The sequence below is a fragment of the Artibeus jamaicensis genome, unplaced genomic scaffold (genome assembly GCF_021234435.1).
Source record: "Artibeus jamaicensis isolate MK-2021 breed Jamaican fruit bat unplaced genomic scaffold, CSHL_Jam_final contig_519, whole genome shotgun sequence".
NCBI lineage: Eukaryota > Metazoa > Chordata > Mammalia > Chiroptera > Phyllostomidae > Artibeus > Artibeus jamaicensis.
This window is the reverse complement of record NW_026521871.1, coordinates 35208465-35235182: the sequence shown is the minus strand read 5'-3', so window position 1 is coordinate 35235182 and position 26718 is coordinate 35208465. Positions and strand designations below refer to the sequence as shown.

The window sequence follows — 26718 nt, the reverse complement described above, 5'->3', positions numbered from 1 at the left end:
CAACTGGGAATCGAACCAGTGACTCGTTAGGCCCATGTTCAATCCACTGAGCCACACCAGCCAGGGCAGCACATGTATTTTTTTAAACTCAACATCACTTTTTTTTTTTTTTTTTTTGCCAATCACCATGTGAAGAGTTAAGCTGCTATTTTAGGTTAGAATAAACTTTGTCCTAGTCTATATTTTATTTGGCAAAGACCTTGCTTATAATGCGAGATGGTTTAGTGTAGGAGAAAGAAAACATACTCCAGAGTCCAGCAGACTCGGATTTGATTTCTTGCTTTCTCTTTAAAAGCTAATTTTTTTCTTTTTTTCAATTTTTACCCCAGATAAGTTATTTAACCTTTGGCTCTCAGTTTACCAATCTGTAAAACAGAATTCCAAAAATTAGGTGATGTTATCCCACAGAACGATGGCTGGCACAAACTGGCATTCAGTGTTGTGGTAGCTCTTATGACATTAATCAGGATAATATGAGGAAGTAAAATTCTGGTCTGGCAATGAAAGCAAGATGTCCTACAGAGTAGGTTTTGTAAAGAAGACACATACATGAAACATATCATGAAAAAAAACAAATAACGTCTTGTTCTCTTCTGGAGAATTTTAGTTCGTTTGACTTTGTTTTGCTTTATAAATCTTCCATATACCCGAAGATCCTGGACTTGAACCAAACAAAAGTGCTGATATTTGATAGCTTTTCATCTACTAAAAGAGCTACTGTGTATGTTTTAACTCAACACAACTCACTGCTCACATACTCCCAGATAAGAACCCTTTGGAAAACTGGTGTGAAATAGGGAAACAAATTATGTGATTTTCAACCACTGTTCCTAGAAATGTGAAAGTTCACAGATCTACACAGACTGTACCCATGGCAGCAATGAGACACGGTGAGAACAGCGAGATGATGAAGGAGTAGGAAACAGCCTGTCTCACTCTGACAATTCCTGGCCATGCGCCTGCCACGTGAGGTCAGAGAACTTAACCATTCCGAGACAGAGTTTCCCTGCCTGTAAGAACAGAAGTCCCCTACTTGCAAGGACACCTGCGGGCAGTGCCTAGCACTGTGCTACAAACAGCAGGCTCTCAATCAATGATGGATATTAACAGCTACAACAAGGGGTCGTCTAAGCACTCTTTGGTTTGTTTACAAAGGGAAGTAGAGAAAGGATATCAAAGGAAAGCATTTGCTGGCTTCTTAAAAGACTAGAAATAACCCAGATGGAGAAGGGCTGAGCAAAACGCTCTTTAAAGTACTGCACTCTAGAAATAGTTTCAAACACAGCTGATGGCATTACCAGAAGATTCTGCTTTTCAGTGAAGATCTATCAAGACTATACTTTCAGAAATGGGAGGGAGGTGGGGAGCAAGGGGCAGGGGAGGCTGGGATGGGAGAAATAAACAAAAAAACTGTACTTGAAAAATAACTAAATAAAAATTTTTTTTAATCTTAAAAAAAAAAGATTTTATTTATTTTCAGAGGGGAAGGGAAAGAGAGAAAAAGAAACATCAATGTGTGGTTGCCTCTCATATGTAACTTACTGGGGATGTGGCCCACAACCCAGGCTTGGGCCCTGACTGGGAATCGAACTAGCAACCTTTTGCTTCACAGGCCAGCACTCAATCAATCCACTGAGCCACAGCAACCAGGGCAAGAAATGTCATTCTTAAAATAATACATATGCATATATGCATAGCCCATGGATACAGCCAACAATATGGTGAAGGCCAGAGGGAAGGGAGGGTAAGGGCTGGCTGGGTGGGGGTGGGCAAAGGGGAGAGAGAATGGGGTATGTATAATAGTGTCAACAATAAAAATGAAGTTAAAAAATAAAAAATAATAAAAAATAAAAAATAAAAAGATTATACTTTCAGGGCTCATTTCTATAGTTTGTTACTAAAAGAAGATCTATATACATACTAATTCCAGGAATGCTTTCAATCGGAATCTGTCGAACTCCATCCTTAAAACATGAAAGTCCAGGGTAGACTTTTCGAATCTGGGCTTGCTTTCTTTCTATCAGCTTTTTGATGATCTGTAAGGCACAGGAAGAAACTGTGTTCAGTGGCGGGGAGTCTGCAGCTACAGCTTCAGTCAGCCAACCCAAGGAGCTGTTTCCCTAACAAAATGAAGTCTTTAGGAACCAAAAAGGGAGAAAGGGGTGAATTCGATTGAACAGGTAAATCCAGAAAACATTCTGTTAAACCATGCTTACTTAGTACATCCACACAACCATCTTTATGAGTACTTGTCCCCGGCCAGCAAAAACGTCAATATGAAGAGAACACTCTGCCCCGAGGGCCCACTGTCCTCTTTAGTGTTGAGCTAATTATTTTGCCCAGCTTGTCCCAGAATCTCTGTCAGAGCTACAGGAAAAGCAGTGGAGATCTGTGTCAGGCCTGGGTCAGAACCTCTCTACATACCGTGACGAGGAACCATTCCCTCCAGACTAAAGAAGCAGGAGAACAGGCCCCAGAGAGGCTTTCTGGGCCTGGGAGGACCGCCTTACCACTCAAATTTTCAAGGCCTGAGTGGCAACCTTTGCTTTCTGCATAAAAATAGCAGCTCCAAAGTGTCGGCTGTTAAGGCATCACAATCATGATGTGACGATTTTGAGAGGTATTTGTTTTACAAAGTCATTCCTAATGTATCAAGCTAATTATTTCTAATTACCAAAAAAAAAAAAATCGCCAGCCTGACATTAACCAAATCATAACTGAATTTTGGAAAAGAAAAAAATAAAACAGTAGCAGTCATTAACTGAACTCACAAGAGTAAACAAAAATGTCCAGTTCCGGGCTGCCTGATTTCAGACTTAGCACTGATAATTGCTGCAACCTAAATTCATAAATCTAACCATTACACAAGGAACTGCATAAAACCCTGGGACTAGTCAAAGCATACTCCTGTTAACCTGGTCTGGTGCTAGCCAACAGAGCATAATGCAAACACCCCTCGTGTAATATAAAATATTCTGTAGCCACATTTTAAAAAAAAAAAAGAATAGGTAAAACTGATTTTAAAAATACATTTTTATTTAATCCAATATATCCAAATTATTACCGCTGCAGCAGATAATCAAGAGAAGAAAACCACAATAGTTTGCCTTCTTTTACTCATGCTTGGTCTTCGAAATTAGAGTGTATTTCCTCTCGCAGTACATCCCAATTTGGACTAGCCCTGTATCAAGTTCTCAGTAGCCACACGTGGCTAGTAGCTGCCACTTTGGACAGCACAGGTCTGGATGGGTGCTCTCCCCTCATTTATTACTAAGTGCAAATGTTTTTGGAAAAAAACTCCCAATGGCAATCTCTTAAGTGAATGCCTTCAGAAAATACACTTTGAAATGCATTTTCTCCTTAGCAAGGGATTCTCCGACATGACAACCTATGAGGTGGTCTCCACACCCTTCACACGGCACCTGGAAGGTGTGGGCTCCTGGTGGGTGACTGGTAATGGGAAGGGAGGCCTCCTAATCTTGCTGTGCCTCCAAAAATCACTTTGGAGAAAGGACACACTTTCTGTTCTAGCCTCTTCACCTCCCTAGAAAACGTCTTCAATTCTACCATGTTCTCATCTTTCTCTCCTCAAATCCATCTCTCCTTCCTTTGCTGTCAGTTTTAATCTTCCCAAAAGGAAAACTGGAGGAAGACCTCCCCATCTGTAATGTCGCCAAGTCTTAACATGTCTTCTTACAAAAAAATCTCATTCCTTCTCACGCTGCCTTTGGCTCCTCCAAACCCAATCAATCCCTTGTAGTCACACACAGAAATTAAGATTGAAGAAGTTTCTCTCCCCCCCCCCCAAGCCTGCTCACACATTCACACACACACACACACACACACACACACACACACACACACACACAGAGCCAACTCTGCCTGCTCACAGCCTAGTCGCACTTTCTCAAACAGTGGCTTTCATTACCCACCCACCCATCTATGGCCCTAGTTATTCAGGAGCCCATGAATCTACTTTGACTCTGAGTCTTTCTGCATGCTAATTCCCCAGCTGGCTGCTGAGTTTAAGGCACATCTCCCCCACAGCCATCTCAGATGACACTCGGCCCCTGGGGAGCCTACCACTCCCCTAGAGTCAACACTCACAAAGGAGTACTCAGCTCTCCACTCTGCACTACCTGTCCAACCGCTCTAACCACAACCACAACCGACCCTTGCTCTCTAGGCTTTCAGGGGCTAGGAAAGTCCTCCGTAGATTTACCGTTTGTTCCTCACCACCACTAGTCCCCGCCTTCCTCAGGGGGGATTTCAAAGTTAAAATAAAAGATACTTGCAAAAATCATTTGAATTCAGTAGAAGAAGGTACTACGTGAATCCAAGTATTTTATTTTGGTGAGTTCAGATCTCTTTTAAAAGAACTAGGTGAGAGCTCCAAGCTTGCATCATCCATTCATTGGTGTATGTTAGAGAAGGCTGGTGACAAAGAAGGTGAGGAGAGATGGAAACAAGATCCTTTCTGGGAAAGGAAAAAGAACACGGGGGAAGGAGTGTTGTCTTTTGAAACGCTGACTGCTTTTGTTAGCTCTGTGTTTATGGTTTTCCCCTTCGGAGGGGACGAGCCAACAGATCTGGACTATGGGAATCTGCAGACCCCGCCAGGGGAATCCTGCCTCCACTGCGGAGTGAATTGGGCTGCTGGGAGGAGGAGTGAGGAATGAGCAGCTGACAGCGTCCTGATGGCTTTAGTTGGCCAGCAGCCTCTAAGGCTAACAATGAGCTGCTGAATTCAGACCTGCTCATTAAGCCCCAAAGAGAACAATGAAGAAAGCTAGCTCTTCAGAGAGAGACAGAGACAGGCGCCTGCTGTGCTTTTATTAACTCTCCAAGTACTCTATTTGGAATTCTCTCTGAGGCTGACATTTTCACCAAACAACAGCAAAAGGTTGTTTTTATTTTCTAACTTAAAAAAATAAAATAAAAACCTTTTGCTCACCTCCATAAGAAGCAAAAAAAAAAAAAAAACCCAACCATGAATTTGAACCACTTGGAGTAAAAGGAAAATACTTATTGAGCAGCTACTATGCACCAGACACTGTACACAAATGTCAGTTATATCGATGTCTGACAAATAACTAAGAACTGAGTTTAAAGGACATTAGTAAAAATGAGGAAAAAAGATTTAAGATAGAAGAACTTGTGGAAGTTACCTTTGGAGAAAAGTGTGCTAGAATGAATAACAGAAGTGTAAAGTGGAATTGTGTGGAATGACACACAGCTGCAAACTCCACGTTTTTGAGCTTCGAGCAACGAGGTGATCCTGGGCTTAACACACAAAGTTTACTTATTTATTAATAAATACTCTTTTTGTGTTTTTCCCCCATCTTAGAGAAATGTAAAAGTGCTGTGTACTCAAGTCTATCAAGCTTTCTCTTTATGCTTCTCTTTCAGTTCAGATGTGTAAGACTCTACCCCAATATTAGATAACAAATCTCTTAATACCTAGATGTGTAGCCTTCAGACCTTGCAACCTCGTAAAAGGAGAGGCTAATACAATGCTAACTCAAATGCCTAAGTAAGATGACGAATAACTGCAGTTCCAATGGGTGGCTCAAACTAGTGCTGGGGAAGTTCCCAGGAGGAGCTGGAACACAGCCTGAAGTGGTTCAGTCTGTGTGTGGGTTAGGAGAGGGAGGTGGGCAAGGGATGAAGGCACCAAGCAAGAGAGTTAAAGCATCAATAGTAGCCTCTGGAGACCGGTTTAGAAAAGAAACTAAAGAGGTAAGTTTGGGAAGGATGCTTGAGACCAGAATGTAAAAGGCCTTGAAGGTGAAGTTGACTCATCAGATTTTACAAGTTTGCACTTTTACACCAATTTAAGAAGTTGTTGACCCTCTCAGGAACGGTGACCCTGAGAGGAGACGGACCAAGGACAGCTTCCAAGAAAAAATCTAGAGAAACCATAGCAAACTGAGATTATGACACCCAGTAAATCCACACACACAGAGCTGAGACGGGCCTGATTAGAGGAACAAGAGTCAGTCAGTCACACGCTTACCTCCTTCTGCTTCTTGATGATGACAGAAAATTCTGTGTATGGAATCTGTGGATTCAGCTCACAGCCCATTAGAGTGGCTCCTTCATAATCCTTGATGTAGCCAACATATTTGGTTTTAGGTATTTTAATTTCTTTGGAGAAACCCTACAAAGCAAATAAATTCATTCATATGGGTCTTATGTATAAAATATATCTGTTGAGTGCTAACTATGTGCTAGGTACAGTGCTCAGCACCAAGATACGCTTCATGAACTTTAAAAACATCAAAAATCAAATGTGCAAACAGGAAGCAAGACCATGTAAAAAAATTAGTCATAGTAAAAACATAACAATATTATTAAAAAGTGGTTTGTTAACAGAAACAGCTATTAAGTAAAAATAAGGTTTCCATTTGCATTAAATTGCACAAATACTCCCAAAATGGAATAGAGGCCCCCCCCAGGGTTCTCAACAAATCCATAATTAACATTGAACTGACGTCTGAAAGAAAAGCTTGTCAAAAAGCACACCTAGTAAAACCCTGATGTTGAGAAAAATGAAACCCCAACTTTACAGGCAAAAAACTGCCAGACCATCACAATGCATGGCTGTTTTCAGACATAAATGCTTTACCATCTATTCATTTACATACTTTAAGCTGTAATAACATCATGCCACAGGGGATATATTCATATATTTATAATATAAACATAATTTTCCTTACAGTGCCTATTTCAGTTTTTGGCAGAAAATTCCACAGACTTCAGAACTATCACCAGCAGTTTCCTGCCGACTCTTTCAGCAAACACTTTCCAAGCAATTATTGCCATCTCCCTCAAACAAGACTACAGGCAAGTCATTCAAGAATCAGGGCTGCAACTTCACACTTTGCAATGTGCCTACAACCTAGGAAAGCTGATGCTCAAGCACACTCATGACACAATCCCACTGAGTTGTCAGGTGAGCATGAGGATAAAAGCCATATGCACGTCCCACAGAATGAGGAAAAAAACATACAGGTGACGAATTATCTAACACCGGAAGAGGGAAAGCTTTCTAGTCCCATAAGGACCTATATTTTTTTAAGGAAAAGTGAACAGACTTCATGTAATAAAAATCTTTAAAATCCTGTACATTTAAAAAAAGCCATAAACAATGTTGAAACATGACAAATGGGGGGAAATCATTAGATAAAAGGTTAATATCGGTAAATGCAAAGAGTTTTCATAAAGCAATGTAAAATGAAATATTTTAATAGGAAAAAGGCAAAATCCAATGAATTAATTGGCAATTCAAAAATATTTAATACAAAGGGTCAATGAACAAGGAAAAACAAGTCAAACCTCACAATGACTAAATAAATGCAAACATATACAATTTGTTACCAAGGACAGGGGTAAAAAACCTACTTTCCAATTATCAACAAATTTCCTGAGCCCTCTCCTATATTGCTGACAAGAACAGAAACTGTTCCAGTATTTAGCAATGCATAACAAAACCTTAAATATGTCTGGAAGCAGCTTTGCTTCTAGACATTTATTCAAGGCAAATTACCATAGATGAGGGTAATGCACACACACACACACACACACTACCACACATACACACACAGCCACACTGATATACACAAAACACCTAAATGTCCCAAAAGGTGTTATTGGTTTAATAAACTATTTTCTACTTATACAACAAAATCTCAGAGGACTATATGAAAATAATCAGAATACATTAAGTAAAAAGGTAAATAATTAAATGACACTATTAACCAATTTTTATATTGATATATACGCATACGTTCACAAACACACACAGAAAAAAATATCAGAAGGGTATATATCAAAACATTAGCAATTCATATTAACTTTCCCTGAGTGGTAGAATTGCGAGCAATTTTCCTCTTCTAAAATTTCTACAGTAACTAGACATTACTTTTGTAGTCAGATTAAGTGGAAAATGTATAGGAACTATACAGCACTGTAAAAATAAACATGCAAAAAGAATAGCCCTTAAAAAGCCAAGTGGAAAACTTCTGATGAGAAAGGACTGAGATGGCAGTTCGTTCCCCAGCCTGCCACCCACAGGCCGCCTGGGGCGCGGGATGGCTGAGAACACGGCTCAACACAAAACCGTAAATCTACTTAAACCATTATGTGACTTTTTTGTAATTGTATGTTGCAATGTATTTAATGTGTGCCCCAAGACGATGCTTCTTCTTCCAGTGTGGCCCAGAGACCCCAAAAGGTTGGACACCCCTACGAGTGCAGACCAACAGCTCTCTGGAGCTTACTTCTAAACATGAGAGTTTCCTCCCTGTGGTAGAGAGAGTCTTTGCACAGGCTGAATCTGTTTCCCTTGTACATGGAGAACACGACTCACCCAGAAAAATTGCTCCTTAGACTGCAGATTCCATAACTGAGAATGGCAGGATGCAATATCATACTTCCCTTGCAGACAACATTCACTCGCTCAGCAAATAGTTACCTTCCTATGTGTGGGTCCGACCCCCTAATCCAGTCTGGAGCGTACCTCTGGCTTGGGGCGTACAAGGTAAATGTTATGTCCTTCTTATGAGTAGAATACACTGAGGGGAGGGGGACTCATTTGAAGGAAGGCTACCTGCGTGCATATTTAAAAAAAAGAATGACAGATAGTGTTGCGCAGTGAAAAACTTACCTGTTTCTTGAAATATCCAATTGCATATTCATCAGCATATGTGAGGAAGTTCAGGATGTCATGTTTTATATGAAATTCTTTCAAATGATTCATCAGGTGCGTCCCATAGCCCTATGTGGAAATGAGTATACAGACAAATATGTTAGGTTCTGAAGGGAAAAAAAAATAAGTCGTATAAATTCAGCAGGAAATATTGGCAAGTTTAGGAATTTGGACTTTGATACTGATTTTACCAATATAATACTAATACCCTGTCTTATATTTCTGAACTTTGAAATGAACTAAAAGCCAAAACATTCAAAATCCTTGAATTGAGATAGAATCACTTAGAAATACAAGTTTCTGGTTCTTTGAGAAATAACTACATGAAGGCTACCAACTGCCAGTTCAAATCTAAAGATTACTTGCTGAATATTATTAATAAAGAAGTTTTGGGAGTAAATATGCATTATGAATGTCTACTTATCTTCACAATATGTAAGAACCTGAGATGCAAGGAGCAATGTGAATACAAAGTGTGATCTCTTTACCGGAGCGTTAACTACCCCAAGTGTTCCCTGTAATTCTACAAATCAATTCATCAACTGCAACATCACATATGTGGGATTTTCAGCTCGGTCTCATCCAGCCTTTCCAAATGAGGTCTGAGAAGCCCAGACTTCTGAGGGGCCCAGAAGACATTAGGAAGGAACTAATGTAAGTGAAAAATGTGGAGTAAATTAACAATTAAAATACGAAAAACGAAATGCAATTACCAGGTTTTTCAGTGATGTATAAAGCTTAGAGAAAGTCTATAAATTTAAAGTGACTGTTTAGAGCCTTATAAAAAGAGGTGAAAGTAAATTCGAGCACCCAGACACAAATACCGTATTTTTCAGACTATGAGATGCACTTTTTTTTACCACATTCTTTGCTTCAAAAATTTTTTCCTATTGTTCTCCTCTAAAACCTAGGTGTGTCTCAGAGTCTGAAAAATCAGTAAATATTTAGGGTTCGGTGACACACTTTTCTGAAGAACTCTGAGGTGGTTATAAGGTGTGACCCCATGGAACTGCGGTACCTCCAGTTGAGAAGGATCTCTGTTATTTATTTGGTCTAATGTTCTATCGATAGCATGTGAGGCTAGAGGTCTGTCTCCCTCTTCTGGAAATTCTTCTTCCATTGATGTCACCTAAGCATGTCCTAGCTTTTCCCAAACATATCACAATACTGACACACTGTGAGTCTGGATAAAACTCGAATAAAATAATGAATGAAATAACTCTCTCCTTGAGGAGAAGATAGTTGAATGGGGAAGATAATGACATACACATGTAATTATAGTACAGACCTGCACTGTTCAGTATGGTAGCTACTAGCCACGAGTGGCTTTCAAGCAACTGAAATGTGACTAGTCCAAAAGGACATGTATCAGAGTATAAAATACTCATCGGGAAATAAATTCTCATTAATAACCATTTCTATTTATTATATGTTGAAATGACAACATTTTGGTCATATCAAGTTATACATAAAATGTAAAAATTAATTTCACCCATTTAATTTTACTTTTAAAAAATATGGATACTAGAAAAAATTCTTTTTTATTTTTAGACAAGAGGGAAAGGATGGGAAAAAGGTAGGGAGAGAAACATCAATGTGTGGTTGCCTCTCACGTGCCCTCTGCTGGGGACCTGGCCTGCAGCCCAGGCGTGTGCCCTGACTGGGAATTGAACCGGGCTCACAGCCCTGCACTCAATCCACCAAGTCACACCAGCCGAAGCAATACTAGAAATTTTAAAATTACATATGTGACTTGGATTTGAGGCTCACGATATATTTCTATTGCACAGCATTGATACAGAGTGATGTATTTGTACCCATCATAGAGGAAAAGGGTATAAGATAATTAAGGAAAAGAAGGAAGAGGATATAGAAGGTAAAAAAGAAGTTTAAGGTAGGCATTAAAAGAGGAGGTCAAATGGACAACAAGGTAAGAAGATGGACTGGAAATCTAAATATAAGGAAAAAGAAGCCTATGCAAAAGATAGAAAAATGGGTTTATAACCTGGAGGTACAAAACAGCTTCTTAAAGAAAATATAAAATGCAAAAACATACAAGAAAGGACTAACTATTCAGTAGACCACTTCAACTTTTAAAATTATCCTAAGCAACTTAAGATACCCCATAGAAAACGCAAATGACAAATGGGAAAGGTATAGTTGTAACATATAAAGATGTCATATCAAGAATGTGTATATATCTATAGGAGCAATACCAAAAAAAGAGAGACAACCTTAAAAAATTCTCAAAGGAAAGGAGCCAGCAATAACTACTACGGACAAATATAAAAATGATGTGTGACCCCAATAGTAATCACAACACTCTATCAGAAGAAGCAGTATTGCACTCGACACCCTGCAAATATCTTTAAGGGTGATGGTACCCAGTGTTAGTAAGGAGAGGGGGACATGGTACTCTCCAACACCACTAGTGGAAATGTAAATTGGTAAATCCGCTGAAAAGGGGAATCTGGAAATAATTTTTTCATTAGAGTGGCCGTGTTCATTCATGCAGCCATTCTACTTCTCAATGTCTAGAGAACCATTTCCAAACAGAGCATTTATTTATGACAGAAAAAAAGATAAATGTTGTGAATAGGAAAAGGATCACACGAATGACGATGCATCTGCATTGTGAAATTCTCTATACTAGGAATAGAGAACAGAGCAGCCCTGGGTCAGTGCTGTTTAGCAGACAGCTCTGCAGTGATGGCAGCGTTCCGGTCTGCATGGTAGCCAGCAGTCACATGTGGCTATTGAGTCCTTGAGGGACGAAAACACTGAATTTTAAATTTTATTTCATTTTAACTGGCCCTAACATAAATTCAAATAACTACATATAGCACTGAAGTTGAAGGATCCCTAGAAACCATGGAAAGCTTTTTAAAGTATGTACAGTGTAGATTTCACTGATGCAAACGGCGGCGACAAAGCACACAGTTGCCTCTTGCACACGGGACGCACACCCACCTGACAACAGCAGGATGGCAGGGACTGGGAGGGGCAGTGGGGTTTTCGTTTTATCTGATAGTGTATCTGTATATGACCCATGTCATTTTAAATTATCTTTAAAGAAACATGAAAAAAACTGGAGGCAAAAGAAGGGTTGGCTACATGGAGGGAGCTGAGTCATATCCCAGCGATGAGTGGGAAATGTGTTTTCTGATGGGATTTACTGTAACACAGGTTTAGCTGGTGGGAGAGAGTGAGGCCTTTGCCTCATACGCCTCTATCTCGTAAGCATCATAAATTTCCTCCCCTTCTCCAGGGAGTTCACTCAAGAACAACAATATGATTCTTTTCTAAACAGCCACCCAAAACCTACATGAGATATTTTTCATCAGTGGCCACTAATCTGTCACCTCTCCAAAAGTTCTTCCCATCCGCCAAGTTGCCTGTGAGCAGGGCTGTGTCCTCTCACTTGAATCTGCACTGAGTCTAGCACTGTGACTGGCAAGAGTGGCAGCTTAAATATTTCTTTGGTCAAAGAGGCACTGACAACAAGATGCGATTACAAGCCAATGTTTAGATTTTTACCCCACAATTATGCTTGTTTGTATGTCTTTATTTCTGCCACCAAAAGGATCCCTTCCCAAATCTGTCTGGCAACTTCAGTGTTTATTTAAGTATTCTTTACGGTAGGTAAGTATTAGGTATACAACTCCAAAGAGGCACAGTCATAGAACACCAAATCCAAATAGTTCTTAGTTGACAAGACATTCTCAAACCAGATGAGGAACTCAAAGCAAATTCTTGAATATTACCTTGTGTTAAATTCACAAACAAATCCTGCTTAAAGCATTCACAGAAATTTGGCGGTGAGTGCGATACTCCAGAATGAGTGCATACGAAGTCCAAATGTAGCCAAGACTTTTAATATATTAAGTAAAAATTTAAAACTACTTATTAACACTGTTTTCACAAACAGGAGTTACCAAGCACTGGCTTCCAACAAACTCATCCATTCCACTCAGTTTTGAAAGAATAATTTTTATTTTCTAAAACTACTGTTATAAGTCACTTAGAAAAAGTGACTTTTTTTCTAGTTCTTCCTACTGGGTTTGTGATGTTTGGCCACGTTCCTTTCAGTCTTTAGAAAATTACATGGTTTGGGAAAAAAAAATAAAGTACCCTTCTGGAGAGTAATAAGACAAAGTGTCCAATTCATATTAAATACCTTTATAGTTTCTCTCTGGTAACCCTGAAAGTGTCCAAGTCAACCTTAATCAACCTTTCCAAACAAGGTGCTTGGTGTAGCTTTCTTTGAAAATGAAAATTATGCCATCTTTTTTCTGAAATTATAAACCAAGGACATATTTTCCAGCTCCTCTCCCTATGAAAAGCCAAGCAAAATTTTCCTTTGAAATAAGTTCTAAAACTCTGGGCATTTGGAATTGTTTCCCCCTTTGGCGAGAGGGAAACAAAGAAAGTGATCAACACAACAACAGCCCCATCTAAAGACACACTGTCAGAATCCCTTGAAAAAGAACCAGAGGTCTGTTTCAAGCAAATCTGGGGGACCTCACCTTTCCAGTCAGAAATACGAATATAAGATTAATGAATTCTCCCCTTTCATGCTCAGTACTATGAGTCAACAGCAAAAAGCCCCATTTGTGCTTTGTGAGATAAATCATCTCAGTGGCTACAACTGGCCCCACAACCAGAGTCAAGCTGTTACGAAAGCAAAAGTACCCACAGCACTAACTAGTTGCAGTCCTCACTCGGAGAACAGTTCCTTCCAGCGACTTATTTTTGTTTTCTGTAAATGGCACTGCATGAGGCAACAATGGCTTTGAACCTGCACTGTCCAATACAGAAACTGCGGGCCGTATGTGCACACAGTAGGCACTGGAAATGGGGCTAGTCCAAGTTGAGCCCAACGGTAGGTGTAAAATTCATTTTATTTCAGAGACTTGGTACGAAACAAAGAATGTGGAATGTCTCATTAGTAAATCTTCATAACACTGCGTACCTTTGCAGTGGCAAGACTTTGAATATGCTGGATAAAATAAAGTATATTTACAAGGCAAATTTTGCTTTACTTTTCATGTGGCTACTAGAATATGCAGAATCACGTGCATGGCTCACATCTGTGTGGCACTTTGTTTTTCACTGGCCAACACCGCCCCAGACCTTCCCACGATTTTTCTCAACAGCCCTTCCACCACCCGCCACCCACATTATTTCACATGATATTCTTTAGGGTTCCACAACTACCAAATGAGTAATATTCTAAAGACACATTTCCTCCTTCCATTTTCCTAAGGGCGGCCGAGTAGAACATAGCCTCCTCTAGATCAGAGCTCTTCCTGTCATTCGAGAGCCTAGTTCATTCCAGGCAGACAGGAGTCCCGACCGCGACACCAATAAAACAGCCATAGTTACTGGGGAGGGAAGGACCTATGCCAAGGATAATTGGGAAAGTAAATTATTCACACACACACACACACACACACACACACACACACACACACACCCCACCCTCTAAAAACATTACATTCCAAACCCAGCATGAATGCTTCTGAAATACAGGCATAAACTGAAATTTCTCACAGCTTCCCTTATTATAGAATTTCTTTAGTTCCTGCCCACCCACCCCAATTAGGGACCAAGGAATAAGAAATTTTTTCGGAAGTATAAGGTGCCTAAATCATCTTCCTAATCCACATCACACCATACCCTTCCTGGGGGTTCACTGCCACCAGCTGTGTGTGTGTGTGTGTGTGTGTGTGTGTAAGTTAACAGTGACCATTTATTTTCAAACATCCTTCACTTGCCATAGACTATACTTGAGTAGCACTGGGGCTGCACAGTGTCCCTGCACCCTGTCCCAGGGTCCAACAAAGCCTCGGTAGAACTGCACCTGTGGACATGTGGAACATTCATGCTTCTCAGATACAGACGCTCACAGTGAGAGGACCCTTCTCAGAAAGCCCTGCACTGTACTTCAGACCTGCTCTGGACGAGGCCCACAGAGACCTTCCCAAGCTCTGTAGCATTCGTGAGAAATACCACATTCTTTCTCCTTAAGTCCTTGGGTTGCTCTTACCTTGACTTGCTCATTGGAGGTCACAGCACAGAAAACAATCTCCGTGAATCCTTGAGATGGAAACATGCGGAAACAGATACCACCAATGACACGACCATCTTTAATTAAAGCCAGGGTTTTGTGTTTCCTGAAACAATAAGATTGTATCAAAGTTTTACCTATCTTGGTTATATAAATATACTTCTGGGGGTGTGTTCCTTCTTAACCAACCAGGAAAGAGGGGGGCAGTGTGTTTCCTGAGTTTCTATGGAAACCTCCTTTATCTGGCCGTTATCTCCCCAGACCATTCTTTCACGTGGACTTTTCAGAGCAAGCCTGCTCACACGAGTCTTCAACAGGGATTCTGCCTGCACAAAATGCCAGCCATCTAAAAACGGTCTGAGGGTTACAAATAAAGAACAGAGTATGTGTTCCGGAGCACTGGAATCGGGGCACACCCAGGGCCAAGGGCCCCATGCTGGGGAGTCAGCGGGACAGCACACTGTCATGGACGGAAGTGGCATGTGTTTCTGAAGATGGCTCTAACTCAGAAATAGCACAGAAACGTTATGGGGAAGAATACAAAACCCACACACACAGCCCGTCAGAACCTGCACTACAGGATCCTGTCCGACCTCCTCTCCGTCAAAATGCCACTCGGAACGGTCACACACATGAATCACAATCCACACAGGCTATCGTGCTATACATGTTAAAATACAGCCAATCAGGAAAGTTTCGTTTTGTTGTTTTAGGTTTTTTAAATATAGGAAAACATCTTTACATTCAAAAGGGTTCATTTGTATAAATATTATACATGAAAAACTTACAAAGTTTAACTTTGTATGACAGCTTCTTAGAATGTAAAGTTAATTTAAAATTACAATGCATGTACGACACTTTATAGTTTTAGCTCTCGTCCGAGCAATGTAATGACTGTTCTCTAGGGCTCTTTTTTTAAGCAGTGGATTTTCAAAGTTAACGTCTGGTCTCCCAACAATCTTCCCGGTGCCTGCGGACCCAGGCAACCATGATACCTAGTTAAGACACCAAAATCAAGAATGCTCTGACTACTCAAAAAGCGGGGCATCTTCTTAGTGTTTACATCCTTTCATTGCTACAATGAATGAAGCCCAGGATAGTCGCCAGCACCTTAAAACACAAAGCTTCCTTATCAGTAATAAAAAATTGTATGAACTGTTGAAAAATTAATCTTAATGCTTTAGACACGGCAATTCTTTTCATGTAGCTTTGTGTCCACAGTGTGACAAGAGACAGAGGGATTCGGTGGGTGACTGTGGCTGACTTTCACTTTCTGAGCAGTTCCTCTTTCATTTAAAAAGGAAAAATAAAAAGAAGGGAGGGCAAAGCACCACTTACGGGTCAAAGACAAGCCGTGTGATGTACTCTTTGGGCATTCGGGGCAGCTGATGGGAGAACACATTCTGCAGACCAACGAGCCACATCAGGATCTTCTTGTTGGGTTTCTGGTTCAGGGAATTGCCGACCACGTGAAATTCAATCACACCCCTGCGCTCTTCCAGCCTGGCTGCCTCGTCCCTGGCCGAATGTGCTGACAAAAAATTGTTCTGGGATACAGGAGACAGGAAAAAATTACAGAGATCTTAAGACAGTGGGGACAAGACGGATCGACAGTGGTGCTCTTCTGTGTTCTAATAAAGCTATGGATTTTCAGGGTCCCAAACAACACGTGCATTATGAAAACAAAATAGAAAAAGTAGGTAAAGCATTTTGAGAGATCAGAGTATTTTATACACATACATGGACATTTGGTACAGATTAGGAGTCATCAAACTTTTCTGTGAAGGGTCAGGTCTCTGTGGCAACTAGTCAACTCTGCTGTGGCGTGGAAGCAGCCACAGACAATACGTAAGTGAAAGGGTGTAATAGTGTTCCAATAAAACTTTATTTAAAAGGAGGGGGGCAGACTGGACTTGGCCTGTGGGCTGTAGTTTGTGAAGCCCTGGTTTGGAGGAATCCCCTCTGACTGAGCTCTTTAGGACCCTCCAGATGACAGACCCCAAACTCTCACAACAGGGCCAGTGGTGGCTGTCATATTTACATAGTCGGTACCTCTTTTCTGGAGGACAGTTTTTTTTTTTTTTTCCAGAGAATCTGTTGACCCATTCTCAGTCCTAGCAGGCAGCCCAACCTGAGCCAGCACTTTATACTCCCCAGAGTGTTTAACCCACCTGGTGGTAAGTGGGTTACGTGTTCAACAAACAGATCCCCAGGGAAGAAACCCTGCTTGGGAGTACTTGCTCCTTTCACTGGTCTACAGGCGACCAGGTACCACTGCAGTCATTTCAAACTGCCAACATATTTAACAACCAGCTCACAAAATTCCTGAAAATTTCACAACCAGCTCTGCATGCCAGTAGGAGCCAACTCCGGTACAACTACTACCTCCACGCAACAAATTTTGAAAGTTGTGACTGCATCTACATTTTACAGCTGAAAGACCTGAGCTCAGCTAATCTGTGAAATTCCTAAATCCCTGAAAGACAGGTATACACACAAGGTACTATATACAGCCTTCGTCCCCAGGTTTGGGTGACTAGAAGGAAAAGGGACGGACAATTTTATAATGAGATCTTTCTCTTACAACATTCCAGTTCTCTAAATTATCCTAATACCATAAAATAAATATCTAAGGAAACATGACAAATAAAAAATAGATGCTTTAATCTAGCAGAGCCAAGCTTTAAAAAAAATGTTTAAAAAGATGTTTTGCAAAATAATCTCCAAGCCATTTCTTGATTTCCTGGAAGCTGTCACAAATACCTTAAAGAGCCCTGCCCCTGACGGGGACGCAGGAGGAGATGGCAGCACTTGTGCCCAAAATGTTTTATTTGAATCCAACCTTCAGCAAACAGACAAAATCCAAATGGAGGGATGTTATACAGAACTAGTGACCGGGAATCTTCAACAAGGCACCACCATAACAACCAAAAAGAGGGCTGGGAATTATTCTCGATTAGAAACTGAAGAGATTAGAACTAAATGCAACAAATGTTATCAAGGACATAATTTAGATGCATGAGGAATTTGGATATAGGCTGTACATTAGGGGAGGTGTCAGCAAACTTTTCTATAAAGGGTCAGATAACAAATATTTCAGACTTTGCAAGCCACATGGCCCCTGTCTCAAGTATGCAAGTCTACTCTTGTAATACAAGGCAGACATGGACAATATGTTTCAATAAAACTTTACTGACAATAGCTAGTGGGTCAGATTTGGCCTGCAGGGCTATAGTTTGCCAACCCACATGTTAGACAATACTGTAACCTAACTAAATTTTCTGATAGTGATAACTACATTTTGTTAATGTAAAATTATAGTCTAGTCTTAAAAGACGCAGAAAAAATAGTTAGGGATAAAACATTATGACATCTGGATTTAATTCTGAAATGGTTCTAAAAGGCTCAAAGAAGGGAGGGAGAGACACAGAGACAAATCAAACATACTGTAATGTTAATAAGTCTTTATCATGGAATTTTTGCAACATGTATGGTGGTTTAAACTTTTCAAGATAAAAAGTTGAGGGAGGTCCCGGCCAGGTGGCTCAGTTAGTTGGAACGTCACCCTGTACACCAAAAAGTTGCAGGTTCAATCCCCAGTCAGGGTGCGGATAAAAGGCAACTGATCAATGTTTTTCTCTCATACAAACATTTCTGTTTCTCTCTTTCTCTCTCTCTCTCTCTCTCTCTCTCTCTCTCTCTCTCATCAATTACCATATCTTCGGGTAAGGATTTAAAAAGAAAAAGAGTTGAAGGAAGAGAAATGGCTTCAACAGTGTGAGATTATTAGTCAGTTTCCCTGTGATATGATATGCATCAAAAGAAATCACCTCTCCAACCAGCTTTTCCTGCCCTCTCTGCCCTGACGACTAGGTTAAATGCAAACTAGGGTAGCATGACATGCTCTCAGTGATACCACTCCCATTTCGGACAACTACATTGGCTAGGAGAGCAGAAGGGGTCTACCAGCTGGCTGCCCAGGTTTACCCTGCTGACCTCTGGTCCAACCATCACTGCAGGGTCCGTGATGGTAGACATGACCTCGTTGATTAATTCCATTGGAATATCCCCCATAACTCGGGGTTTCTTGGCTTCCTCCAAAACATGACAGTCATTCATTTTCCTCTTTTCTCCTATGAGGATCAAAATAAAAGGGCAAACAATGGGTTATTTTAAACATGAAACAGATAACATATGTTGACTCATCCAACCAATTTTCCAATAACACTAATGGGTATAAAAATCAAATCTCCATTTACCCAGGAAAGAGGTGGCAATGGACAGTGAAAATAAGGAGGGAAGAGGTCCCAATGACTGCCAACTACAGATGCATTCTGAACATTTTCCATTTTCTATGATAATTTTTAACTTAATATATGAGATATTAAAGCATAATTTGTCCATTTGTAAATGCAAGGAGTTATTCTAGTTATCATTCATTATTAATCTGTAACTCTGTTTGTGGTTAGAGAAAGTAGTCCATGTAATACCAAAATGTCAAAATTTCTTGAAACTTGCTTTATGGCCTAAAACACGGATAATTATTTATAAATAAATGTGTAGTGTCTTCTTGGAATAAATGCATATTTTCTGATTTTTAGGAGTAACAATATCCATACTACCATTTGAGTTTGCTGATGTTTTCAGAACTTCTATGTGATTACTGATAGTTTTGTCTGCTCGATCTATGAATTACCCAGAGATGTCTCTTCATGTTCAACTGTTGCTTGATTTATTTTTCCTTGTAATTCTGTTCATTCTCTCCTTTACATACATATGTATATATATTTATATATGTGTGGGTATGTATTTATGTACATACGTCTATATACATTTGAAATATACTGGTGCAATTTTTTTTCCATTCATTATCTCTCAAAATGCTTTTCTGCCTTAAAACGATGCCTCACAAAGCAGGGCCATTCTTGACGTGTCGCATGCTGGTGAAAGCCAGACAAATACCAGGAGGACTTTCTCCCAATTTCCTCATTAGACTGCCGGTGGCTTTTTGGTTTTCTTCTACCATCAGGCATGATTTTGCTTAATTTTTTCTGTATACCATGTATTTATTTTTACAGTTAATTTTGTAAGACCCTTTAGATATTCCCATCTAGTTTATTCTTTGGGAATGAGTCCCCCTAAAGATGCTTCCATGCAGTGGTCTCACTAACTTTCGTTCAAAAGAAGGGCAATGTAGAGTACCCTGCCCATGCAAGATGCTTCCTGAAACATTATGTTAATTATTAATCGAACTTTGTTGAATCTCTGTTTTTGTAACTCTCTTCGTTGCTGTATGGGAAGTGACCAACAAGCCCTCAAATTCCATGACGCCCCGAAAGTAACACAGTGAACTATTTATTCTGCAAGCTGAGGTGTATGCCTCATCAGCCCCCCAGCTTGACGGACTGACTGCCAATAGTGTTATGATAAGAAAGAATCTGAGGCGAGGCCCGAGCTCACTGGCGGACTTTCTGGATCGAGGGGCATCTGCCTTCAAAGCGGGAGAGAGAAAATATGGCACACACGCTAAAAACCTGGTGCTTCCTGGGAAATCCTCCTCTCTCCCTCTTTTGTGCCCCTTCTTTAAAGTCAAACTTTGGTTGTACCCAAGATTTATTTGGTCGTATCCTTTAGGACAGAAATGCAACCTTCAAAACATTCTATATCTGTGAAATCAAAACTTGAGGATTAAGGGATGTTTTTGCCCAGGTGGCAGATTACATAAATGGCCAAAGTCTGTACCCTCCTGGTATCCACACTCCGCCCTGTGACTTCACCGTTCTTCCTGCAAAAGGAATACAGCCTATCTCTCCAGCCCTTCGGTCTGAGTTCTGCCATGTGATTTGTTTTGCATGGCAAAATGAGGCAGGAGTGATAGTACCCCAGTTCTAAGCCTAGGCTTCAAGAAACTATTTCTGCCTCCTCTCTGGTGCTTCTGACATTATTATAAGGACATATTCTGTCCTAAAAAAGAAGGGAAAAAAAAAGCCCAATGATCCCAGGAGGGTGAGAAATATGTGGAACAGAGATGCTCCAGCTTGAGTATTCTTGCCGAGCCCGGCACAGAGCCCCAGTCCACAGGTAGGACTCGGGAAGCCTGGCCAAGACTTAATAATGCGGCAGCTGAGAGCAGCCACCGACCAGGTAACACACAGAATGAGCGAGCTGTGATAATAAAAGATTATGGTTTGGTTTTAAGGCTCTGCATTTTGGCTGGTATGTTACACAGTAGGAACTACCCAATACAGCTCAAAGTCAGTTCTAGCCACTAAAATCCTGGACATGAACAACCTGTAGTTGGTCTAAGTCTACTTCTGGTACTTCTCAGATCACAAGAGAACCTCTAAGGCAATTCACAGCCCTTTGTCGTGTCCCCTAAGTGATTACCTGGGTTTGCCTCAAGCCCAGAAGAGCCTTTGCCAGAAGGACTGGCGCTCCCTCCATTCGGCTGCTCAAGGGAAGATGAGTTTGAATTGTACGAAATCGTCCCAGCCACAGGAGGTGGATTGATGACTGTCCCAAGGAAAGGAAAATAAGGTATTAGATGACTCTTTTCTTAGGCAATGAGGAACCAAGTGTACGTGAGACTGTCCCATTCCCGCCCAATACCTCAAAGAAGTCGCCTTTAAAATAAAAGCAATGGGGTCAATGTGAGCATGATAATAAAGACAGCAATGGATTACAGCCCACTGAACAGAATAAAAATACCTCAGTCCACACCGATTAAATCACAAATGAAAAGAAAAATAAATAAGTGGGGAGAAGGTAAAGCTCTTTCTTACAGAAGAATGCCAACAAATAAATAAGGAAGGAATGATGGAAGTTAGGAAAACAACTGGCAGCCAGCATATAATAATCGGTTCAGGAGAATCATCTGTGTAGGCTAAACCTTGTGAGTATAATGCTGATGAAGACAGAGAGTTTCCGAGTATCACCCCACAAAAGTACTTTTTTATTACAAAAGGGAAAGTGACACCATTGCAGTGGAGAAACCTCGTAAAATACCACCTTGACCAAGCGATCCAACTTCACACCAACAAAACAGGACAGGCCATCATTACGTGCCCCTGATGTGGTACAAAGGATGCTATAAACCACACGACTGAGATTAAGAGGCAAAAAGACAAAAGAGCTTATAGATTAAGTAATAAGGTTTGACCTTGCACCGAGATGAAAATTCCTCACTTTGATAACTATACTGTTAAGTAAGAGAATGGCCTTGTTCTTAGGAGATACCCACTGAAGTCAGCCAAGGGGCATGATGTTTGCAACTTTCAAGTAGTTTAGGAAAAAACAGAGAGAGGGACAGAGATAGAACAGAAACAGAGAGAGAACGGAAGGGGGGAGAAAGCAAGCATGGCAACATGTTAACCATCGGTCAATCCGGGGAAAGTATACACAGTACACAAAATTTCTTTGTTCTGTTTTTTAACTTTTCAGTAAGTTTGAGAGCATTTCCGAACAAAACATTTTTCTAAAGCTATTGTAAGAAATAGGATGTTGCTTTGCTAGGGTGCGGGCTGATCTGTAGCTGATGAGGTGAGAGTGGATAAGGGATACAGACCCTTTCAGTCACACTGGTCACATATACAACAGAGTAGAGCAAGGCAGGCAGATGTCCAGAGAGAATGTTCACCTAAGTTTCAATGCAGCCACGTTCAGTGTGCAGAGGACACTCCCAGCAGCCAAGAAAGTGATGGAATAAGTAACTCAAGCCTCAGAGATACCAGTCTGCAGCACTCCTAACTGAGCAACAGTCGTCTGTGTGAAAGACTCAGAATATACTCAAGTGCCAGGCTATATGGTTTTCCTTCTCGCATGCAGGCCTCCTGAATCTCAAAGCATACTGGAGTGAGTGTACACAAAGAGGTAGCGCTGGTGACTCTGAAGACATCTGAGTATCTTGCACAACTGCAGAGCCATCATTATGAATGTCATTTATCACAGTTACACAGATGTGCAGACATGCCAATTAGGTCGATGATTGCACTCTTCTTTCCCCAAAGAGAACACACTGCAATTAAAGTAGAACAGGAAAAGACAGCCTGTTTCCGATGGCTCCAGGTAATGCTGAAGAGTACCATCCAGCTGAACTGGGTTACAACCTTAGCTACAGAAATAAACATGCAATTCCCAGAGGGACAGTGACAACCTCGGCCTTCTCCATCTTGTGCATGACAGGTAATTTGTGGAATCAGAACAAACTGGGAAGCACTTTGGGCAGGCAAGGGTTAGGGGGACTTCTGAACAGGGAGGGTCTCTCCAGAAGACCCCCCAGGGAAGACCTAAGTGCTGAATAGCTTCAGTGTCCCCCTGCTTGAAGGAGGAAACTATGTCCTTCACTCATTCCCTCCACATTTGCAATGCACAGCAAAGCAGTGCAATGCAGCAGCTATAGCTCTGGCTTGTCATTCAGTGTACAGTGTTTAAGAATTAGACAGACCCAGGTGTAAAACCCAGTTCCATCACTTAATAAGACCTGGTCTTGGGCAACTCCCACCTAGAAGTTAGGGAGATTGAAATAGCAACTTCCCAGGCTTTGTGTTAAAGCTTAAAGACATGAAGCACACTTCATAGGCAAGCACTTAAGGGAAGTATCATTCATTATTATTACTGTGACAAAATTGGGTCTCTGACCAGTTAGGAGTCACACTCATAGGAGAGAGAAGGTGCCCATTAAAAAATGGGCCCAGGACGACATGAGGGAAGTGTTGTATGAGCCAGCAGGTCTCAAATACTGCTACACATCAGAGTCGCCCGGGAGCTTTTAAAACATCCTGGCCTCACCCTAGGCACATTACATTGCACATTCTTGGGAAGGAACTCAGAAATTAATGTTACTTTAAATCACCATGGGTGATGCTACTGTGCAGCCAAGTTTGAGAACCAAGGGGAGGATACAGTCAAGGTTCTGTGGAAGTGAGGAAGAGGGTCCAGTGTTGGCTGGAGGGCACAGGAAGAATTAGGGAGGCGTGTGTGGGAGAGATGCCATTTGAAAGCTAGCAGAATCAGGACAAAGACAAAGTGAACAGCACAGGGACACAAAGGCATGTGCCCAGCCACCACAGAAAACACGTCCACTGAACTCCGGTTTGGGGGAAGCACGCAGGATGCACAGACAGACGCCAGAGCTGGACAGGTCTGGGCCAGAGAAACAGGTAATGATCTTCTATGACCCAAGGCGAAATAAACAAAAAACACAAACATGCTTTTAGTACCAAGAATGCAAACTAAAATGGTTTGACCCAAAACAAAATACCTCATTCCTTACGTGTTCTGCATTGTAGGAGTTTAATTATATTTACACCCAAACTTGGGCTCTACGTGAAATAAAAAAATCTTTAAACGCCTTCTCAAATGCATGATGCTGAGTAAAAGGAGCCATACTAAGAAAGCTATGTACCTTTTAGAAAAGGCAAAAAATAATAATAACTACGGGGAAAATAAAACCAATTGGGGTCACCAGGGCTGGGGGTATGGCAATGAAAGAACCATATAGGGTGCGACAGAATTTCTCAGGGCGATGCAACTGTTCTATATTTCGATGGCAGTGGTGGTTACACAGTAATGTGTGTTTGTCAAAAATTCACAGAACCATATACTAAAAAGGGCCACTTTTATTTCATGTAAAATTCTTTTTGGAAAAAAAAAGCAAGAATGAAATTATCTTTCCTGGCACTGATGCCCACAAGCCCCCCCTATTACCCATTGACCTAGAGATACTAAAAGCTCTAAGATCAAAATTCTGCATTCTACCCTTGCTGGTGAGGATCAGTTGACTGAGTGCCTGCAAACCGAAAGGTAGCCAGTTTGATTCCTGGTCGGGGCACATACCTGGGTTGCAGGCCAGGTCCCCGGTTAGGGGCACAAAAGCAGCAGCCAATCAGTGCTTCTCTTGCATATCGATGTTTCTCTCCCTCTTTCTCCCTCCCTTCCCCTCTAAAAAAACTAAATAAAATCTTTAAAGTTTTTTCTGCATTCTGTTTCTCCCAATGGCCACATAGAAACATATGAATGACTGTTTTGGCACCTCTCAATTCTCCTAGTATCAAAGGTAAAAATCCAGATCCTCTCAGTGGAATCAGTGTGACTCCACGAATCACATGTCTCCCATCCCCACAAAATTGCTCGGTGATGCCACTGGCTGACTCAAAACAACGGCAAGGATGTCCTGGCCCTACTGAGAAGTTCATCGTGTCCTGAGACTCAAGATTGCTGTCTTCCACTCACCGTCCTATCATTATACATGATGGTAATTTGATACACAAAACAGACATCATGCATGCAGAAACCAGACTGAACCTTGATTCCTGGGCATATCAGGCCATTGACCAAGACTGTTAAGTGCCTTTAAAAACAGCCAGGAATGGACTACAGAGCTGAACTGCCTGGTATTTTACACCTCCTACAAAATTGTGATGTGCAAGCCAAGCAAACCCAAGAGTAGGAGCAGTAATTGTTCTAACTGATTTGCACCTGCTCTTCTCAGTAACAGAGGTGCAGATGCAAAATTTGCTGGCTCCAGTCTTCAATTTCTTGATGAAAAACACAAATAAATGCAGAGTGAACTGCAAGCAACACTTCCTGGTTGTTCTGATTGACGCGAAAAGAAATTTACCTGTTTGGATTCCTAGCTGGCTGGTTCTGGAAGAGGCTGATAGGAAGTCCTGATCCCAGATGGGCGAGTTTTGGCTATAAACTTCTTCTTCTAACATGGACAGAAACCTGGACACAAGAGCAAAAGCAATAGTAAGAGCCAAAACTAATGCACTGCCAGAGAAATGGAAGCCCTCAACATCTGTGACAATCGCCTGAACATCAGCATCTCACATTCAACTCGGAGACACACTAGTCAATTATGACTTAAATGACTTAGTCGAGTAGCCCTGGAACATTTACAAAAATGCAATTCTACAAATTTGTTTTCTTTTGTTTTGACTCTGCATAGACTGACAACAGACTACACAGAGCATTACACCAGTGGAAATGCAGACTCCAGTCCTTCAGGCAGCTGTGATTTCCATAACAGAGGCTGCTACCCTTCACCGAGTGCTTGCTACGAGCCTGCACTGTTCTCATGACTCACTGAATCCTCACGTCCACCCAGTGAGTTATACATTTTATTTTTCTTTACCCCCATCCACACACACACACAGCTCTTACTCTAACCTATTTGATCTTCATAACCTTATGGATGAAAAAACTTATGGCAGAGAGAGGTTAAATAACTGGGACCAAGTCCCACAGTTAGTAATTCAGGACCAAGATTGAACTAGTGGTTAATTACTAAGTTACACTGCCATGTTGCGTTGTAAACCCAATGGATCTCAAGTTCTAGAGGCCCATAGAAATTACCTGGAGACCTTGTTTGAAATACAGTTACCCAGGCATACTGAATCCAAGTCTGTGAGAAGAGGCTTTGAGGACTAAATTTTGGCACATGCCTTGGACAACTCATGTACACCAAAACTGAAGAACTATGGCTAAAATACCAACACAAATCTACACCTCTGGTACTGGAATATTTTCCGGCAAGCCACTTTTAAGACACATTAATTCTAGGGGAAGAACAAAGAACACTGGCTAAGAGCTTGGGCGCTAGAATTCATTTACAAAGCTCACCACCACTTATTTGTATGATCTTGAAACAAGTTATTAACTTTCCTCTTCCCCAATCTCTTTTATAAAAAGGAAATATCAACAGTAATTCCTACATAGCGTGGTCGGGAGGGATGAGCTAATGCGCATGCCTAAAATGGTGCCTGAGCCCTAGCATGTGCTTCATTCATTCATTCATTCATTCATTCAACAAATGTATCGATTGCACACCTACCATGGGCCAGACACTGAGTTAGGTGCTAGAAGGACAGGGACAAAACAACCAGTTGTCCTCATGGAGTTTACAGGTAATGATATAATAAAGGTTAGCTATTATAAG

The 26718-nt window shown here is 41.1% G+C and overlaps 1 protein-coding gene and 1 pseudogene across 3 annotated transcripts in view; one reads left to right on the top strand and one right to left on the bottom strand.

Annotated features, from left to right (window-relative positions):
- The window catches only part of KAT2B (lysine acetyltransferase 2B), a 93843-nt gene that overhangs the window by 6600 nt on the left and 60525 nt on the right, over nucleotides 1-26718 (bottom strand). For 2 of the 3 annotated variants that reach the window (XM_053669266.1, XM_037143981.2), the window contains exons 7-14: nucleotides 25399-25505; nucleotides 21168-21293; nucleotides 18777-18913; nucleotides 16119-16327; nucleotides 14760-14886; nucleotides 8669-8779; nucleotides 6017-6160; nucleotides 1922-2036 (exon numbers count right to left, since the gene is read on the bottom strand). In XM_053669266.1, the coding sequence (XP_053525241.1) occupies nucleotides 1922-2036; nucleotides 6017-6160; nucleotides 8669-8779; nucleotides 14760-14886; nucleotides 16119-16327; nucleotides 18777-18913; nucleotides 21168-21293; nucleotides 25399-25505 (1076 nt within the window). The remainder of the gene's footprint in view (nucleotides 1-1921; nucleotides 2037-6016; nucleotides 6161-8668; nucleotides 8780-14759; nucleotides 14887-16118; nucleotides 16328-18776; nucleotides 18914-21167; nucleotides 21294-25398; nucleotides 25506-26718) is intronic. The other variant, XM_053669265.1, reaches the window with a different exon arrangement.
- Nucleotides 1860-1934, top strand: LOC119048415 (uncharacterized; annotated as a pseudogene).